The 20,348-nt window shown below is 65.0% G+C and overlaps 1 protein-coding gene across 1 annotated transcript; it reads left to right on the top strand.

Moving 5' to 3' along the window:
• Nucleotides 1-7,734: 7,734 nt before the first annotated feature.
• UNC5A (unc-5 netrin receptor A) lies at nt 7,735-20,348 on the top strand (the record flags this gene model as incomplete). The annotated part of the gene is made up of 16 exons (XM_082291650.1): nt 7,735-7,849; nt 15,905-16,126; nt 16,266-16,409; nt 16,485-16,588; nt 16,700-16,880; nt 16,994-17,161; nt 17,350-17,514; nt 17,604-17,792; nt 18,178-18,477; nt 18,570-18,657; nt 18,737-18,905; nt 18,983-19,216; nt 19,312-19,461; nt 19,556-19,720; nt 19,805-19,980; nt 20,189-20,348. The coding sequence occupies 16 exons, from the start codon at nt 7,735-7,737 to the stop codon at nt 20,346-20,348; spliced, it is 2,730 nt and encodes a 909-aa protein (XP_082147776.1).

Here is a 20,348-nt window from a genome sequence, read left to right as displayed (position 1 = left end):
CCTGTTCCAGGCAGAATATGCTATTAGGGAGCGAAGACAGGAGCTCACCCCTGGCAGGCACTGTGTCAGGCCATGTCCCTGTGTCCTTGCATCGTGTGATGGCTTTAGGTCACTTCTCTGTGCAGGTGCAAGGGCGACAGGGCAGGGGAGGCCTGCAGGCAGCAGGACCGGGATGAGGGGATGCAGTATGGGGGGGATGCACCCTGCTACGGGGATGCTGCAGGTGGCAGGAGTGGGATGAGCAGATGCAATATGGGGTTCAGCACCCCAAACTGGGGGTGCTGCAGGCAGCAGGATGGGGATGAGGGGATGCAGTATGAGGGGCAGCACCCCAAACTGGGGGTGCTGCAGGCGGGCCATCAGGGGGTGGCTCTGCCTGTCTTGCCCACCGGTCCCGCATGGGCAGAGCGTGCCGGCAGCCCGAGTGCTGCCTGCGCTACCTGTACCGCCCGTCCCTCGCCACGCGATGGTGCCGCTCGCCCGGCCTTGGCCAGCTCCGGCGCGGCAGGGCTGGCAGCCTGCCGTGCCTGCGGTGGGGTCTCTGTCTGCCCTGCCCTGCCTAGGTTGGGGTCACAGCGCTACCCCAGCTCCTCCCTCCCCCCCAGAATGAAATGTAGGTAGAGCCACGCGTGGGGCTGGCAAAGCTGAAGCTGGAAGAGGGGTTGCTGAGACCCCCTAAAACGAACCATTAATGCCCCTCCCCAGCAGTGAAAGTGTCAAGTGCGTGAGAAGCAGGGGCTGCCTGTTCCTCTGTCCCTTCAACCTACTGCTCTGCCCCACATGGCCCTGTCATCGCCCCCCACCTGGCTCTAGGGCCGAGCCCCCCGCAGCAACACTGGCACACTGGTTTTGTCCCCTTACCCCAGCAAGGGCATTGTGCTCGTGGGGTGCCGTGTGCCCATCACAGCACAAGGCCAAGGTTAACTGGGGCAGGAGGGGGTGCAGAGGCTGCTGTGCTGCCGTGGTTCATCACCATTCTCGTGTAGCCACAGTGGGATTTCATTTGATTGGAAAAATAATAGGAGCCATTTATCTCCGTGGCTTTATGGGTTCCCATCAGCCCTGCAGCCCAGCCAGGCTGGGGGGCTGGCAGTGCCCACCCAGAGCCTGCCCTTTGGGGACACAATAACCTTGATCCTCAACTTCTACACCCCACAGTCTCTGTTTGAGGGCCAGAGGGTGCTGGGGGGCACAAAGGCAGCCCCTGGGCGGGCAGAGCAGTTGCCAGGAGCCACACAGTGAGTACAGCAGTGCCAGGGCTGCCCCCGGCCTGTCTCATTCTGGGCAGCTGTCCCAGCTGGCAGCCGAGCTGGCAGCCCTGTCAATAATAATAATTAAAAATTAATACTAATCAAAAGGGAGAGGCAGATGGCAGCAGACATGAGGCAGGCCTGGTGGTGGGGGTGGGAGGCATGGCAGACAGAGGGGCCTGCAAGGACAGGGGTGGGGGGGCCAGGAGTGCTGTGGGGTCTAGCGGGGATGGGAGGCGCAGGTCAAGGGACCCCCGTGGCACAAGAGGGATGGGGAAATGGGGCTGGGGTTGCTGTGGGGCACAGCAGTGATAGGGATGAACTGGCCTGCTGCAGGGATGGGGTCCTGTGTCCCCCTTTCCATGCAGGGGCTGTGGGTCAGTGGTGCTGGGTGCCCCTGCAGGGTCACCTTGCTGGCAGCTGGCGTGCAGCCATGGCCAGGCACTGCCAGCCCAGCTTTGCCCTGAGCCACCAGCTCTGGTGGCTCTGGCAGCAAGGACAGATTCTGCCTCCTGCCCCCGGGCACACGTCTGGTGCAGGCACCCATTCTTGCAACCAGTGGGTGCTGCAGGGTTAAAATCCCCCAAATAACTGGGGAAGGAGCTGCTGGCTCCGTGCAGGGTGCGTGGGCCGGGGAAGAACAGGCAGCGCTGGCTCACCGTGGGAGTGGGCAGGCAGCGTGGCTGCCGGCGCTGAGGCTGTGCCGCGCTGTTCCCGCAGTGCCTGAGCCCACCTGCCTGCCCCATCACCCAGCCAGGGGCCGCGGGGGGGCTCTGGACCCTGCAGGAGAGGTGTGGGTACACACGGGACCTCCGGCTCTGGGTACTGCCAGCATCCTCATGCGTTCTGGACTGGAGCTGCCCGTGCCCTCCCTGCCAGGCCCTGGAAAGGGCACCAGCTGCACCGACGCTCCATTCAGAATCACGGTGGCACGCAAGGAGGGGTACTCAGGGTGAGGGGTACCTACAGCGTACCGTTCCCATGACAACCTCCCGGGAGAGACAACAGCCGGTGCGGGAGCTGTGGGAGGCGAGGGGCCTGTGGACCCCTCCGAGCTTGGGCTCCCACGCCTGGCAGGACAGAGTGGGGCACAGCACAGGGGTCGCACCTCTGGGTCTTGCTCCCAGGCTCGGGCTCTGCCTGCTCCTTCCTGTTTGCTGCAGCTTGGGACGGGCAGACGTGGCAGTGCTGCTGCTGGGCTGCTGCCCTCCAACTACAGCTGGTTTGCACGGTGGGGAAGTGGTTAAGTGCCTGCAGGGTCGTCCCCAGTGCCAGCAGCAGAGGAGGCGAAGACGGGGACAGCATCTCCTGCCCTGCGCCTCAGGGAGCCTGTACCTGAGAAGGGTCCTTTGCTGTCACTTCTCATCTGGGTGGATACCAGGCTCTGCAACACGGCTGAGCACTCTCCTTCCCCGCAGGGACGGGCTGGCACGTCTCGCTTGGCAGAGGCAGGCGGGGGAGCGGGCAGGTGGGATGGGGACAGGAGCTGTGTGGCCACAGACCTGCAGGCGTGTCTGCAGCACGGGGCTGTGCAGGCTGTGCCACCACCCCTTTGGCGTGTGTTCTGCCGGTCCTGTATCATGGCCTGGTGGCCCCCCAGCTGGCTGGCACGTGCCCACAGAGCCTTTCCCTCCCCGAGTCACCGTGTCTGTGCTGCCCCCGAGACTCTGGCACTGCCCCTGCCCGCAGCCCCCTCCCTCAGCTCCCACAGTGGATGCCACCGGCTCCGAGGGACCACCCTGCAGCTCCCTCAACACAGATGCATCCAAACATTAGCACCCGCACGTCCTCCCAGCGTGACACAGGGACCAGCCACTCTCCTGGTTCACAGGGGAGCAGGTGTCAGCCCTGAGGCTGCCGGCACGCAGGGCATGTGGCAGTGCCAGCGGTGCCTGTCTTTCCCTCCTGCCCCTGGTGTGCCCTCCCAAGGGGCTGGTCATGCTGCACCCATAGCCACCACCCCTCTCGCGGGGCCGGGGGCTGCCAGGCTCCTTGTGTGCCCCAGCATCACAGCTCTGGCTGGGAGGGCTGGAGTTCCCCCGGCCGGTCGATGTGCCCATCGATCCCGCACAGCTCCGCCGGCTGCTCTCCCACCGCCCTGCTAATTAATTGGCGGCTGCTGCTGCTGCTGCTGCTGCTGCTGCTGTGGGAGTGCTGGGCACGGGGCTGCTTGGGCTGCCTACACCCTGCCTGCCAGCACAGAGGCTTTGCCCCACACGTCAAGGAGCTGGCACAAACTTCAGACCCACTCCAACCCACCCATACCACAAAGTGTGGGGTCTGGGTCAGGCTGGGGGTGGGACTGGCAGGCCCAGGGCAGGGTGAGGGGTACAAGGGATGGTTGGGGGCCAGCAAATGGCCACTTGCAGCCTGCTAGCTGCCCGTGTCCAGAACAGACTCACACTGCTTGCAGCTGTGCCCACCTCAGCCTGTGCCAGCCCCCAGCCTGGTGTGGGGACAGGGATGGGGACAGGTACGCTGCCTTTGTGCCAGTCTGTAATGAGATTTCTGCTTGGCTGCCTGGATAGAAAATCCCAGCCAGAGGATGTGAAAAGCCTCTCCAAGCCCCAGCCTCCTGCCCCTGCCTAGCCCAGAGCATACAGATGTGGCCCTGCCCCGGCACCCAGGGTGGCATCAGCACCAGCTCCATCCAGGAGCACCCACTGCACTGCTTGGCATGGGGCACCCATGGGATGTGCAGTCCAGAGGCTTTTCTACATATTTGTCCCGCTGGCCCCTGTCCCAGCCCTATGCTGGCACTGGTCCAGCCTCCCCATACCCAGGCTGGGGGTGCCAGGCACACCCGTGGGGACCCCAAGCTGCATGCCAGCACCATGCCCATTCTCCTGTAGTCCTGGGTGCTGGAATCTGCATGCCAGTGCTGCCAGATGCTGATTCTCTGGGGTGAGGTCCTGGCACCCTGGTACTGTGTCTGCAGAACCTGTGTGTGCAGGGTGACACCACACTGTGCTCCTGGCCACCTCATCTTCCCCCACAGCAGCAGCAAATCCATCTCTTCAAAAAGTGGAGAGTGCTGGGGCTACAGGGAACAGGCTGTGCCAGGATGGGCTTTGCTGCACATCCTAAAGGAGCCCTTCCCGCCTCCAGCACCGTGCGCCATTAATCTACTCTTGCAAATGGCTAATTTTGAAAATCCTCTTATCAGAATTAGGTCCTCAACATCCATATTTATTTACTTTTCATTTTCATAATCTTTCTGCTCCTTGCGTGGCTGGGGTTGTTCTCACTGGCTCCATTTCTGAGCATCCCTGTGCAGGATGATCCCTGGGATGTCCCACACCACGCCACGTTATCCCAAGCCAAGCTGTCCCATGGCGTGCTGTGCTGTGCCATGCTCTGTCACCTATCCCTCATACAGCACACGTGTTCCTCACACCTTCGGCTCTGCCAGTGACACCACCAGCACCGGTGGCCCCTCCCCACTGGAGCACCCTCCTGCCCCATGCCCCGCACAGCCCAGTCCCTGCCTGGCGCCAGGGCAGCCGCATCCTGCCCGTGGGTCCCTGCATTATGCATTGTTTATCCGTCAGCACCTTCCCTGTTTGTAACTCAATTAAGCAGGCGCGGTTTTGCTAATACAATGGTGTTTAATATTCGGCTTCCTTAAATACCACAAATGGATAGGGAGGCAGCTCACGGGCGATCCATTATACATGAGCTCAAATATCTACTTAAATATTTGATGCGAGTTTAGAAAATCTCAGGGCTGGCCTTGCCCGTGGCTGCCAGGGCTGGGCAGGAGGTCGGGCACGGCACAGACACGGGCTTGCCAGGCTCTGTGGTGGTGGGAGCTGCCTCACCTCAGCTGGCCCAGACAAAAGTGGCACCTGGGGCATGTGGTGAGAGGTGAGCAATGCCAGGGAGGTGACATGCCTAGAGAGGTGGTAGTTGCAGCCCATAAAGCTTGGGTACCACTGCTCACCAGGTGATGCCCTCCCTCCACCTCCACCTTAACCCAGTCGTTTTCAGAAGAAAGCCCTGACACAATGGCTGTAGCACGTGGCTGAGCCATGACCGCGGAACACTGGAGAGGAGAATTAAATTTTAATTCCACCTTAATTACTCTGAGTAATAATCCATTTACAGCACCCAGTGGGACTGGTGTTTCTGGCATCCCCCTGGGGCTCACAGGACGCCCAGATGCTGGGCATGTGGGCCTGGAGGCACTGGGCCAGCTACGCACTGCAATCTCCTCCTCAAAGATCCTGATTCCCATGGCTCCCCAAGTGCTGCAGCCCCTCACACCACCCTGGCAGGTGGTCAGGGGTCCCAGATGCCCCCATGGGCATGAGCCAGGCAGACATTGACCCTTGGCAGCAGGACTCAGGACTCTGGCAGCTCCAGAGCAGGATCTGGCTCATCCATCCCCTCAGTTTCTTCTCAGCAAGAGGGAAAGCAAGCGGAATTGAAAGTGATCTCCCCAATCTGTATTAATTAGAGTCTATTAATTCGTCAGTGCACCCTGCCACTTCTCCACTGATGACCCAGCCATGCTGGCCCCCAGCAGAGGAGGGACATGCAGGGTGACTTCACACAGGCTTGGCACGGCACCTCTGTGCCATCAAGCAGCACCAGCACTCGGCGAGGGGAACTGGGAGAAGCTGAGGCAGGACTGGGCACCACGGGCACACTTGGCTGGGCACCAGGACAGGGAGGATGCAGTGGGTGCCCAGGGGGTGGGAGTGTTGTTGCTGGCACTGCCGGCGCAGTGCCAGGAGCAGGAGCTGGAAGCCATCCCGGGAGAGAGGTGCAAGGAGCAGATGGGGCTGGCACCGCACTGGGGACCCCCAGCCCCCTCCCCGGCACGCTGCCCCAGGGCAGCACCATGCTGGGTGCCCACCTCAGGTGCCATGTGCACTGGGTACCCCCACCTTGCCCTGCTCTGCTGCTTGCCTGGGGGGTTTGGCCACCGTAGGAGCCAGAGCTGGGGGTCCCGGTGCTGCGGGGGAGCTTGCCCTGGTTCCCATGGCAGCCCCCCGGAGCTCATGTGCAGAGCGGTGACTTCAGCAGGAGCAGATGGAGCCGCAAGGAGTAAAAACATCCTGTTTCCATGCAAATGCCATCAGTAATAACAAGCCAGACTGAAGGAGGGTTGTTATTGCTACGCCAGAGCTCTGCCCACAGGGGTTGGGGGTCTCCTCTGCCACTGGCCCCCACCAATGTCCAGGCAGATGTCCTGGGGCTCATGGCTCTGCCTGGGGCAGCATGGTGGGATGAAAATGGGCACCCACAGGTGTCACCCCACACTTGCTGCCTTTACCTGTGTGCATGGCTGGTCCATGACTGCATTGGCACGGGAGGTCCCGGGAGGTGTGTGGTGATGGGAGATGGTTCTGGCCTCGTCCCAGGGTGGTGCTGGTGGTGGGCTCGGCTCTGCCTGGCACTGCCAGCATTGTGCTGGGGTGGAGAGAGGCCACGGCACAGCTGGTGCCACCAGGGAGAGCTGCGCTGGCTCCACACGCGCTTCAGCTCTCAAAGGCATCAGAGCAGTTGTTAATTGTTCCTGATGCCACTAATGAAATTATTGCTGCACGATGCTGGGAGCCACTGCGTGGTCCCCGCTGCTGGGGACGGGGCTGCTCGGCACTGCTGGCGCAGGCTTTGGCTGCCACATGGTTTGGGGAGCACCTCGGACATCCCGGTACAGCCTCAACACCCTTTGACCCTTGCCCAAATCACAACTGCCTACTGGTGACGGCAGCACTGCTTGTGGGCACCTTGGCTGGGTGCAGGGAGGGGACAAAGAGGGAAGGGGCCGCATCCTGCAGCCACATCCCCTGGGAGAGGCCAGTGTGGCTGAGCATGGGGTACTTTGAGGCCAGACCGCAGTGTGTGACAGTAAGGTGGGGCCCCACAGACGACCCACGTTGCCTCCAGGATTGTGGTCCCTCTTCTACGACATTTCCCGTGGGGTACAAGCCTGGGCTGGGGAGCATCCCTGGGCATCACCTGGTGGTGCAGCGGGGGCTTGGGGTAGAGTGGGGTGGGGAGGGAGATGCGGCGTGTAGCAGGTGTGAGCTGCCGGGGGGTGTCCCGGGGGGTGCAGAGCCCGCGGGTGTCCCGGAGAGGGGGAGTGACGCCGTGCCGGGGGATGCGCCGTGCCCGTGGGGGATGCAAGCCGGGGGAGCCGCGCTGCGCTGCGCTCGGGGACGGTGCGGACCCCCCGTGCCGGCCCGGGTGTGTGCAGAGGCGGGGGGTGCAGCGCCAGCGGGGGGAGCGGTGCCGGCGTTGCGGGCGGGGGGCGGTGGCGGGGGCGCGCCCAGCTGTTGCGCCGTCCCTTCCGCGGGCGGGTCCGCGCTCCCGCCCCGCATTGGCGGCGCCCGGGCGGAGCGGAGCGGCGCGGCGGCGGGCGGCAGCCGCGGCGGGGCCGGTGGCGGTGGCGGGGGCGCCATGGCCCGCTGAGGGCGGCGCGGAGCGCGGCCCGCCCTGCTCCCTCGCCCCGCAGCGCTCCGCGGGGCGCGCCATGGGTGCACGGCCGCCCCGCCGCCGGGCCCCCCCCGCCGCCGCCGCCGCCGCTGCCGCCGCCGCGCCGGGGCCGCTCGGTGCCCTGCTCGCCGCTGCCCTGCTCGCCGCCGCCGGTGAGTCACCGCGTGCCCCCCGCGGGCACCGCGCTCCGGGCGGGAGGGGGGACCGGCGGCGCGGCGGGGACCCGGCACCGGGACTGGGAGCCGGGCAAGGTCACCCGGGGAGCGGCGGCGGGTGGGCGTCCTGTGGGGCGCCGGTGCCCTCCTGGGGACGGGGGCCGTTCGTTCGCGGTGCGGGAGGACCGCTGGCTGTGGGAGGTTCGGGTGCTGGTGGGGCACCCTCCCAGACCGGGGATGTGCCCCCCGCCCCACGGCGAGCACTGCCGTCCCCCGCCCCTTGCCCAAGCGTGGCCGCACACAGTGGCACTGCCCCGGACGCTGCCCGCACTGGGGGGGGGGGATTGGCGCTCCCCGCCTCGCCCGCACGGCTCCGCTCCCCCGGGGCTCTACCAGCGCCGGGCAGTGGTGTCCGCAGCGCACCTGCCCCACGCGTGGTGTCCCCGCCCCACGCACAGCATCCCTGCCGCTGGCATAGTGTTCCTGCCGTTCCCATCACTTGGCCGGGACACGGGGGACCGCGGTGACGGGATAGCCCGGAGGGTGCTGTCACGCCGCGGGGGTGCGCGTGGGTGGTCGTGACGCGGGGAGTATGCGGGACTGTATCGGTGGTGCTGCAGACGCGGACGGTCCGGAGTACGGCTGCTCCCGGCAATGCCCCCCCGGGCAGGACCCGGCGGGAGCGGGAGCAGCCGGGTGGACCCCCGGGGCTTGGCCGCTCCGGCGGCCGGTCCGTGGGGCCGGGGGCCGGGAGTACGGTGGGTGCCCGGGGCTGGCGGCCGCTGGCAGGTGTCACGGCAGACGGGAAGTGGCGGCTGCAGACAAAGGACCAGGCTGGGGGCGGGGAGCTGCGCGAGGCTGGACGTGAGCTCTGCGGGGAGTCCGAGGGGGGGGGACGACTCCCCCACTGCGCCCGAGGGTCCCGGACCACTGACCCTCCACCCGCCAGCGGAGATGTCCCCTAGCCTGGCCTCAGTGCGTCGGTGAGCACGGCAGACACCCAGAGGGGCTGCAGCCCCAGTGCTCCCTGCAACCGTCTGGGCATCCCTAGGGATCCTGCGTTCCCAGCATGGCCCCGTCTGCAGGGGGACGCTGCAGAGCCGGCGCGGTGGGTGGGCACCCCTTGGGTGCAGGGGACCCTATATGGAGGGTGCTGTGGGTACCGAACCCCAGCTGGGCATGGACCGTGGCTGTCCCATGGTACCGGTGGGAACTGTGAGGATGGATGGAGATGGAGGGCAGAAGGGCAGGGAGTGCACCAGAGCACCCCACGCCAGCCCTGCGACAGGAGGTGTGGGGAGCCTGGCGGTGCCAGCACTGGCTCGGGGAGTGTGGTGTGGTGCTGGTCCCCATTGCTCGCTTGGCAGGCAGCTCACAGCCGGCCGCGGCGCGACTGAGCCCAGTCACCTGCGCAGCCACTGCTTGGCACAAACGGGGCAGGGCTGGGCCGCTGCTCCAGCCTGGCAAGGAACGGCACAGCATGGCACAGCATGGCATGGCACGGCTCCCCTCACCAGGGTCGTCAAGCCACAGACTGGGGACAGGGAACCCAGGTGTCCAGGCAAAGGGCCCCTGCTTGCTGGTGGAGCAGCATCCCTGGTCGTGGGCTGCCCACTCTGGCTGGTGCCCGCAGGGGATGGGCAAGAGCAGCAGCGAGGACCGGGGCTCACCCACGGGCAGCAGTGAGGGGTGAGCTCCTGGGGTGGGGGGCTGCCCCGCTCGGCTGCTGCACTGGCAGGTGGGCAAGGGCAGAGGGGCAGGGCCCTTCCCAAGAGCTATCCCTGGCCCAGTTGTGCCGTGGGCCCTTCCCCGTGGCATCGTTGCAGCCAGTGCCAGGCCCTAGTGCATCTCCTGTCCCAGCCCCACAGCGGCTCCTGCTCCAGCTCCTCTGGTCGGGGCCGCGGACTCTGCTCTAACCGCACACGAGCCACGTCGTGCTGCTGACTTGACTGGGCTGCCAGGGACCCCCGGGCTCCAGCAGACATTTCCCAACCACTGTACTCCACAGCCTGATGCCCCGCAGCCTGGCACCCCAGGTAGTTGCATCATACAGCACCCCACAGCCTGTGCCTTGTGCCTGGCTGGGCACTGGTGGCTCCGTGGCATGGGCAGGAGGGCAGGGTGGCGGGCAGGGCTGGCGAGCGCCAGGCACCTGGAAGCTGCCGTGCCGGCTGTCAGCACGAGCACGCGGCAGACGCAGCCTGCCCAGGGCTGTTTGTTCTGGCTCAGTGCCACGCGGGGCTGGCACTACATCAAACCGTGCGGAGCCTGGCAGGTGCTTGCGGGAGGGAACCGGGATGCTGACGGTGACACCAGAGGCTGGGCACCTCCGGAGTCAGTGCGAGCACCTCATAGCGTGGCCCACCTGGGTGGCCAGCAGCCCACGAGGTCACCACGTTACTGGTGCCAGTGCCCAAGGGATGTTGGCATGAGGACTGTGTGCTGTGCATGTGCCACTGTCCCCCCTTCCCTGTGCCCAGGGGTGCACCCTCCATGCCAGCACTGCTCTGTCTGTCAGCACAATCGCTGGTCCATGTACTGCATGTCTGCCCATGGGAAGGCGGGGGTGGGCTGGCTCCAGACTGGGCACACTGGGACCCTGTCCTCATCCAGTCAGTCCCAGTTGCCCAGTACCCCTTGGCTCTGCCATCTGCCTGCTCTTTGGGTGCTGCTCCCGGGTGGGTGTCAGGCAGGTTGCTCCCCATGGGTCCCCAGACCCTGCTCTGCCGGGGCTTCTGCAGGACGGGGTTCTCAGGTCCCAGATGCCTCAGCCAGCCCTTGCTGCTATTGGGTTGTGAGGTGCCAGGGCTGCCATCACCACTGCGTGGCACCCATGGGTGGGAGGGGAGGGACTGCGGGGCTGGACCCTGGCACCTGGGACTGTTGTCCCCTGCCCATTCCGGTGGGATGCAGGACTGAGGGTGACCTTGGCACTCCTCCCAGCGGGGCCAGGGCTTGGCCAGAGCTTTTGCTTCTCACTGTCTGTTAAAGGAGAGCCACGAAACCCACTCGGCTTCCCAGGACCGGGACCCCAGCGACAGTTCCCACACGTTGCACAGCGCCAGTCTTGTGTTCCCCACCATCCCAGTGCTGCTGGACTGGGCTGAGGGACACCCTCATCCCCCACTGAGCACGGGAGGGGCTGGCAGGTCTTGGCACGAGTCCTGCTGGCACAGAGGGTCTGGGGTCTGTGGGGCTCTTCAGGTAGCCAGAGCTGGTCGGGAACATGTCCCCTCTCAGCCCCGGCTCTGTTTGTGCCTGTGGAAGAGTTCCCAGCACTGGATGCCAGGGCTGGTAGCCCTCATGCAGGCAGAGGTGGTCCCTGGGAAGGGGCTGCCACCGCCGGTTGCCTTTGGTGGCACTGGCACCATTATCCTCAGACCCCGGGCATGGTGCAGCTTGGGTCATGTGCGGGCACAGCGTGGGCACGGCCAGGGCGTGCAGCCCTGGGCGAGCGCTGGGAGCCCTGCCCGCCCTGGCACATGCTAATTGCATGTAATGGGGAGAGCAGTATCAGCTCAAATCCGTAATTAGGCAGCTCCATTGTCATGCAAACCCGCCTAATTCATTCACAACCAGCACTCGCTTCATCAGCGCCCAGACGCTGCCAGGCACTCACCGGGAGACAGGCACCTCCGCCCAGCCTCCCCCGTGGCCGTAGGGCCGGCACGCGTGGGCCACACGCCTGAGAGGCCCGGACAATGGCCAGCTTGTGGGGACATGCCAGGAAATTGGGGACACGGTCCCAGGGCAGGCGGGGGCACCCCCGGGGGCACGGTGCCCACTGGAGCGTGGGGGCCGCGTTGGCATCATGTGCCCATAGTCGCATCGTCCCCAGTGCTCAGCACGTGCCAGGCTGGCCGGGAGCCAGGTCCTGCTGCCCAGCATTGGCATCCGACCCTGCTGGCTCCCTGCCCAGCCGGGGCTGGCACTGGCGCCCGCCTGGCGTTGCCGTGGGACTGTGTGGGGTAGAGAGGTGGGTGCAAGGGAAGCATTTTCAGATGTCCTGATGACCCAGATGAGGGTCAGAGCAGCTGGGCAGTGCTGGGTGATGCTGTGGGCCGTGGCTGGGGGTCTCCCAGAGGCAACACCAGCTCATCGTGGCTCAGAGCCAGCCTCTTCCAGCAGGATGGTACCCAGTTCAAAGCCTCAGACGAGCTTTTTGATTGTAGTGAGTTCTGCCAGTTCCCTTCTCTGCACCCTGCAGAGAGCAAAGTGCCAGCGATGGGGACCCCTGCATGCTGGGTTGGCACCCCCAGGCTCCCCTGGGAACAGATGGGCACCCTCTGCCCTCCCCCTGATGCCCACCCTTCCCTCGTTAAGGCCGGAGCAATCAGCAGCAATTATGGCTTTAATTACCTGCTGCTGGGGCGCAAGCCCACCGCCGGCAAAGTGTGAGGAAATCTTTCATGTTAATGGTGTGCCAGGCCTGGCACGGACACGATGCATGGGGCACCAGCTGGGAGCGAATCTGCCGGCTGCAAAGCCCGCAGGGATTCGGTGAGGTCCACAGAGGGGCACAGTGCTGGAGGCAGGTGCTGGCATTGAGGTCCCCACGCTGCTGTGGGGACCTCCAGAGTGGCAGCAGCAGGCAGGGGAGTATGCAGGGGATGGGGGCAGAGGGAGGATGGGGTGGGATGCCCCATCGGGGCTGACTGATGTGGTGGGCAGCAGTGCTCAGAGAGACCCGTGCCATCGGAGGGCTGTCCCACTGCAGGCAGCCACCTGCTTCCTCCCAGGGACAGCTGTGCCACATGGGCACCCACCGGCCGTGCCGGGGCTGGCGCTGCCGCAGCCACCGGCGGGCAGCCTCTCCTCGCCAAGAACACGCTGACCTTCTCAGTGTCTCCCCACGGCAGGCACAGAGGCACCCGCCAGGCTGCTCCTGGCACCACTGGGGACTCTGGCACCGTCACCCAGGCAGGATCAGCCCCTTGAGGACCAGAGAGACCAGACTGGGGGCACCCGCTGGCGCCTGGTGGGTTCTATCAGTACCCCACCCCCCCTCAAATTGGGCAGTGCAGTGTCCTGCGGTCTCTCCTTGCCCAGTAACACCAGTACACCTGGTGTTTCTGCTGCTGGGGGGCCCAGGTGCTACGGTGAGAGGCTGTGTGACCACCTGGGCTGGTAGAGAACAGGGGGAGCTCTGTACATGGGGGGGTGTGGAGGTGGGGAGGGACAGGAGCAGCTGGGGGTCCCACAGTGCTGGGATGAAGGCGGGGACGGCTGCCCGGAGCTCACAGCGGGGCGTCTCCATCCCCTTTGCACCCTGAGATGGGTGTCACACACTTGCTCCCCAGCCCACCACGCTGTCCCTCCATCAGGCACCACTCGTTAGCCCACGTGTTGGGGGGAATAATTGATATTAAAGCCCTGCTTAACGCACCGACTTTGCTGGCTGGGATTTATCGGCGCTGGAGCAAACTGCGCTCCCAGTCACCCTGTGGATGCAGGGAGAGAGGCCGAGGCTGTGCCCTGCCACGGTGAGGGGGGGAGCCGAGGGCTGTGTGGAACCCCGCGCCCCCCCCCCCCCCCCGCCCCGCCCCGTCCCCTTGTTCCCCGTCCCCGCCGAAGTTCCCCGGTTCCCTTTGCCAAGGTGACATAAGCATCTCGCCTGTTTCCATGACAACGCAGCGGCAGGTGAGCGCGAGGCGGATGCGGGAGCCGGCACGCGCCACGTGGGGGGCCGCTGCCCACAGGGCGCCCACGCTGCGCCCACACCCACGGGCTGGGGGTGCCACGCTGTGGGGGGACCCACAGGACGCGGGGGGGGCCCGCAGTGCATGGGGGGGGGACTGCAGATCAATGGGGTGCGGGGTGCCCGTGCTGTGTGGAGCGTCTGTGGTGTGGGAGATGCCCACGCTGTGGAGAATGTCTGTGGCGTGGAGGGGCCCGCAGGACATGGGGGGCCCAAGCAGTGCATGGAGGTGGCTGCAGAGCGTGGGGCGCCCACGGGTTGTGAGGTGCCCACGGATGGCACGGGTCTCTCTGAGCACTGCTGCCCACCACATCAGTCAGCCCCGATGGGGCATCCACAGGGCATGAGATCCCCGAGGTGTTTGGCGTAGCTGTGATGCGTGGGGCGGCCACAGTCCACTGGATGGTCACAGAGTGCGTGGGGTGCTTGTAGTGCATGCAGGGCCCACGGGGTGTAGGGTACCTGTCATGGATGGGGTGGCTGTGGTTCATGGGGCACCCAAACCACAGTCCCCCCTGCTCCCTCACGGGGCTCCAGGCCAGCTCCAGCCTTCTGGCTGTGCCACACGGCTCCACCCATGCCCATACCACAGCATAGAGACTCACCAGTGCCTGGCATGGTGCTCAGCAGCTGCGCATCCAGGGCTGGGCAGCACCCCGGCTCTGCCGCTCACTGCACATCCCCAGCTCTGTTTGCTGTCCACGCTCCCCCCTCCCCGCTCACAAGGCACCCAGAACCCCGCTTCGGTGGGCAGCTGGGGGGGCTCCATACCCATCCTGCCTCCGCCATGCCTTGCTGCTGGTCCCAGGCTTCCTGCGCCCCTCCACTCAGCCGTGATGGATAGACACGCAGCTCGGCAATCGCTGTACTCATTTCACGTGTGATTAAAAAGCTCGTCCCGCAGCACAGTTCACCCGGCGCGTCTGTCACGGCCGCCCGGGCGGGAGGCAGCCGTGGTGCTGTGCAGCAGCAAACATGGCATTTCATAAATAAATTGGGTTTATTTACCCAGCGCCCACGTGCCAGCACGGGTAGTGCCGTGTGGGCACCCGGGGTGCCCGAGCAGCAGGCACAGCGGTGGCACCCGCGGGTGATGCGGCGAGCTGTGCCGCAGCCGGCACAGGGACGGCACCGTGCTGGGGACCGCAGCGCCTGTCCGCGCCGTGACCCCCCGGGCCGGCCCCAGGCTGCGGCTGGGGGGGTCGTTAAACCAGTGAAATATGAAACGCCTGTATATCCCCGACAGGAGTTTTAATTAAATTAATTGCCAGTGACATTGTAAAAGTGCTGATGGGGTAATAACCGGCGCGTTATGGTCGCCGTTTATCTTCCCCGCGTAAATTAGCTGCCGCACCTTGCCCGTCCCGGCGGGCATCGCCGTGGGCTCGGCGGCACCCACTCCCCGGGTCCGAGGGGCCTGAGCCAGCTGGGGGGAGCAGCAGGGCCTGGAGCCTCCCTGGGGGGACTCAGGCAGGGCCCAAGGGACCCTCGTGTCGCTCGCGTTCCCGTCGCACGGGAGGCCATGCCAGGCGGGAGCCAGCGGGGTGGGCACGGGCACTGGGGTCCCATGGGCACATGGGGAGTGGCTGGTGGTTGCCAAACGAAGGCACTTAATTACTGCGCATTCCATCCCATTTAATTGCTTATTAAATCCTAACCAGCCAATTAGCAGAAGCAATTACAGCTTCATTCAGTGACACAATCGCTATTTTATCGTTTGTTAATCAAATGCTTATTTAGGGCCCTGGTTTATTAACTCTTTCCACAGCAGGCACCGGCGGGGTGGGGGGAGCAGGGGCACCTGGCTTTGTCTGGGTTGGGGGATGTGGATATCGTGGGCCTGTGCTATGTGTCATGTCCCCAGCACTGCTGTCCCCATGGGGGCATGTGTGTGCAGCACTGAGCCATCCTCACCACCCTGGGGACAGCCAGTCCCCATGTGCCATGTCAGTGGCACAGGATGGGGTGCACTGCTGTACCAACCTGCCGTGTCCAGCATCCCTGTGCCACTCTGGGGTGCAGCAGGGCAGATGTGGCCCCCGGTCAGTGCCTCACAGCGTGCTGGAGAAGGGGGTGGCAGGAGCCCCGGAGGCGTGAGCAATGGCCCTTGTTGGTCACACTACATTTCCTTTTCATTAGTGCTAAGTGTGGACATGAGGGATCGGCAAGGGTTCAGCGGGCTCAGCCACTGCGCGGCTGCTTTCCCTGATGGATGGCAGGGTGGGAGAGGGCTGCCGCACTGCTGGTGGAGGGGACAGTGGGGAGGCACAGGGCCACTGGCATGTGGCTGTGCCGGGGAGGGTGATGGCCCGGCCAGGGCATGCTGGAGGTGGCCGAGCCCCATCTCCCCACAGGTGCTCAGCAAAGCGCGACCGTGGCCAACCCGGCATCTGGCGCATCCCCGGACCTGCTGCCGCACTTCCAGCTGGAGCCGGAGGATGTCTACATTGTGAAGAACAAGGCAGTGAGCCTGGCCTGCCGTGCCACCCCTGCCACCCAGATCTACTTCAAGTGCAATGGCGAGTGGGTGCACCAAGGTGACCACGTTACGCAGCACAGCACCAACCGCAGCACTGGTGAGCGCCGGCAAGAGAGACGGTGCCAGCCCTACTCCTGGGAAGCCACGTGTGCCACTCTTGGCGGGGCTTGCACGGGGCTGGGGCCACGGGGACAACTCCCAGCATGCCAGTGTGACGTGCCACTCTCTGGTCCTAGGGCTGCCCGTGATGGAAGTGCGCATCGAGGTCACCCGCCAGCAAGTGGAGAAGATCTTTGGGCTGGAGGAGTACTGGTGCCAGTGCGTAGCCTGGAGCTCCTCTGGCACCACCAAGAGCCAGAAAGCCTTCGTGCGCATTGCCTGTGAGTGTCTGCGGGTGCCTGGACAGAGTGTGGGGCACTGGCCCTGGCCCCCATCTCACCCCTGTGCCTCCCCAGATCTGCGCAAGAACTTTGAGCAGGAGCCGACAGCCAGGGAGGTCTCCATTGAGCAGGGCATCGTGCTGCCATGCCGCCCTCCCGAGGGCATCCCCCCTGCCGAGGTGGGTCCCTGCAGCTGGTCAGGACAGGCTGTGGCTGAGGGTACCCCTCACCCAGAGGGATGCTGTGTGTGCTCCCAGGCAGGCACACAGTGATGTCCCTGTGCCCTACAGGTGGAGTGGCTGCGTAACGAGGAGCTGGTGGACCCAGCACTGGATGCCAACATCTACGTGACGCCAGAGCACAGCCTGGTGCTGCGTCAGGCCCGCCTGGCTGACACTGCCAACTACACCTGCGTGGCTAAAAACATCGTGGCCCGTCGCCGCAGCGCCTCTGCTGCCATCACTGTCTACGGTATGGCCCCTCCACGCCAGTCCCCACCATGCTGCCCTGGTGTCACCCTCCCCGTCCTGTCCCTCCCTGCGTCCCCTTAGCGGCAGGGCGCTGACGGGTCCCTCTCCACCCAGTGAACGGCGGCTGGTCGACGTGGACGCAGTGGTCAGGCTGCAGCACCAGCTGTGGACGGGGCTGGCAGAAGCGGAGCCGGACATGCACCAACCCCACACCCCTCAATGGGGGTGCTTTCTGTGAGGGCCAAAATGTGCAGAAAACCGCCTGCACCACCCTCTGCCCAGGTACCTGCCCTGCTCGGGGCACCACCACCGCCCCGTCGTGCCGATGCTGCACTCCCCACTGCGCCCATTGCAGTCCCTGTCCCCACCAGGTGTCTTGTCCTCCAATTCCCCTGTGTGTCCGTCTCTGCCGGCCCCGGGGCAGGGAAGGGGGGCGGGAGCAGGGCACTGACCAAAGGCTGTGCCCACAGTGGACGGTGCCTGGTCGGAGTGGAGCAAGTGGTCGGAGTGTGGGGCCGAATGCACCCACTGGCGCAGCCGGGAGTGCTCGGAGCCAGCACCACGCAACGGAGGCCAGGATTGTCATGGACCCGAGCTGGACACTCGCAACTGCACCTCCGAGCTCTGCACCCATGGTGGGTGAGCACAGTGGGGATGGCAGGGCTGTCCCCTGGGAGAGGGGACCGGGGAGTGGCCATGTGTGCTGACGCCCTGTCCCACACAGCTGCCCCTGGCGCAGAGGATGTAGCGCTGTACGTGGGGCTGGTGGCCGTGGCCGTGTGCCTGGTGCTGCTGCTGCTGGTGGGGGTGCTGGTGTACTGCCGCAAGAAGGGGGGCCTGGATGCTGATGTGGCCGATTCCTCTATCCTCACCGCCGGCTTCCAGCCCGTCAGCATCAAACCCAGCAAGGCTGGTGAGTGAGTGTTGCAGGGACAGGGCACCCACACTGGGACATGGTGTCCCCTGGACCTGCAGGTGTCATACGGGGCAGGGGGTCTCTGGGAAGGGGCTGTCTGCTACAGGGCATCCCTGGGTGGGGTTTTGTGCTCTGTGGTGCTCCAGATCTTGAGTAGGGATTCTTTGCTTATGGGATCCCTGACCTAGGGACAGGGACTCTGCAGCTTAAAGAGTTTCTGACTGCAGGGTCAGTGCTCTGTGCCACATCGGGTCAGATCCCTAGAGTGGCTGTGCTCACTATGGGGTCCTCACTATGGGGCTGATTGTGCCCTTGCACCACCTGTGGGGACCCCCTGTTTCTGCCTTGCCCCAGTGCTACAGTCGTTTTCTCTGTGCTGCAGACAACCCCAGCCTGCTCACCATCCAGCCAGACCTCAGCACCACCACCATGACCTACCAGGGCTCGCTCTGCCCACGCCAGGATGGCCCTGCCAAGCTCCAGCTGCCCAATGGGCACCTGCTGAGCCCGCTGGGTGCTGGACGGCACACTCTGCACCACAGCTCACCCGCTGCCGAGGGTGCCGACTTCGTGGCCAGGCTCTCCACCCAGAGCTACTTTCGCTCCCTGCCCCGTGGCACCAACAACATGGCCTATGGCACCTTCAACTTCCTGGGGGGGCGGCTCATGATCCCCAACACAGGTACAGCAGGGTGGGGGTTCCAGAGCACTGCCCAGGTCAGGCAGGGTCCTCATGGGGCTCACCCCCCTGCCTGCACCCCCATTCCCACCCAGGGATCAGCCTGCTCATCCCACCCGATGCCATCCCACGGGGGAAGATCTATGAGGTCTACCTGACTCTGCACAAGCAGGAGGAGGTGAGGTAGGTGACAGGGCTGCTGGGGCACGGGGCTGTTGGAGCAGGGTCTGTCCTGACTCAGCTGCCCCCATCGCTGCCCCAGGCTGCCTCTGGCCGGCTGCCAGACGCTGCTGAGCCCCATCGTCAGCTGTGGCCCCCCCGGGGTCCTCCTCACCCGCCCCGCCATCCTGGCCATGGGACACTGCGTGGAAGCCAGTGCTGAGAACTGGAGCATCCGGCTGAAGAAGCAGTCGTGCGAGGGCACGTGGGAGGTGAGCGGGGGCGAGGGGTTTCGGGGATGGAGGAGGGACAGCCATGGCTGAGGTGCATCTCTGCCTGGGTGCCGCAGGACGTGCTGCAGCTGGGCGCTGAGCCGTGCACGGAGCTGTACTACTGCCAGCTGGAAGCGCAGGCTTGCTACGTGTTCACGGAGCAGCTGGGGCGCTTCGCCCTGGTCGGGGAGTCGCTCAGCATGGCGGCCTCCAAGCGCCTCAAGCTGGTCCTGTTCGCGCCGGCCGCCTGCCCCTCGCTCGAGTACAACATCCGCGTCTACTGCCTCAGTGACACCCAGGACGTCCTCAAGGTACCGGCATCCCCAACCTGCCCATCCCGGCTTGGAGCGAGAGCAGCGCTCCTGGTGTGTGCCATCTCCTGCTTGACTGCTGCTTGTGCTGGCAGGAGGTGATCCAGCTGGAGAAGCAGCTGGGGGGGCAGCTGATCGGAGCTCCCCGGGTGCTGCACTTCAAGGACAGCTACCACAACCTGCGCCTCTCCATCCACGATATGCCCAGCTCCCTCTGGAAGAGCAAGCTCCTCGCCAGCTACCAGGTGAGGAGTCTGACCAGTGTGTGGGGATGGGGATAGAGGTGTAGGGGGGTGTTCCTGCGACTCTGATACCCCCAGCTCTGTCAACCCACTGCAGGAGATCCCCTTCTACCACATCTGGAGTGGGCTGCAGCCCTTCTTGCACTGCACCTTCACCCTGGAGCGCCTGAGCACCAGCACCTGTGAGCTGGCCTGCAAGATCTGGGTCTGGCAAGTGGAGGGAGACGGGCAGAGCTTCACCGTCAACTTCAACATCGCCAAGGTGAGGGCAAGGCTGGGGCACTCCTGGGGGTGGCCGTAGGATTGCCTCACATCCCTCTCCCTCCCTGCTGCTGCTCTTCCCTAGGACACGAGGTTTTCAGACTGGCTGGTCCCCGAAGAGGTGGGCACCCCAGCTCTGGTGGGCCCCAGTGCCTTCAAGATCCCCTTCCTCATCCGCCAAAAGATCATCAGCAGCCTGGACCCGCCGGGCACACGGGGAGCTGACTGGAGGACACTGGCACAGAAGCTCAACCTCGACAGGTAACTCAGGCTGAGGATAGTGCTGGGGATAAGGTGGCATGGTGGATGGGGACAGGGGTTCTGGCCTCATCCTGCACCTATGGATGAATGCTGGAATGCTGTGGGATCCTGGGAGTGGGATGCTGCACAAGGTGAGGCTAGCACGGGGGTGGTAATGGGATGTGGAGCCATCCCTGTGTCCTGATGTGGTCCCTCTGTCGCCTTCCAGCCATCTCAGCTTCTTCGCCTCAAAGGCCAGCCCCACAGCCATGATCCTCAACTTGTGGGAAGCGCGGCACTTCCCCAATGGCAACCTCTCCCAGCTGGCTGCTGCTGTGGCCGAGATCGGCAAGCAGGATGGTGCCCTCTTCTCTGAGGCTGAGTGCTGA

The sequence above is a fragment of the Coloeus monedula genome, assembly GCF_965178545.1.
Source record: "Coloeus monedula genome assembly, chromosome: 15".
Lineage (NCBI taxonomy): Eukaryota > Metazoa > Chordata > Aves > Passeriformes > Corvidae > Coloeus > Coloeus monedula.
Note: the sequence above shows the minus strand (reverse complement) of the source record. Positions and strands in the feature narration are given on the sequence as shown.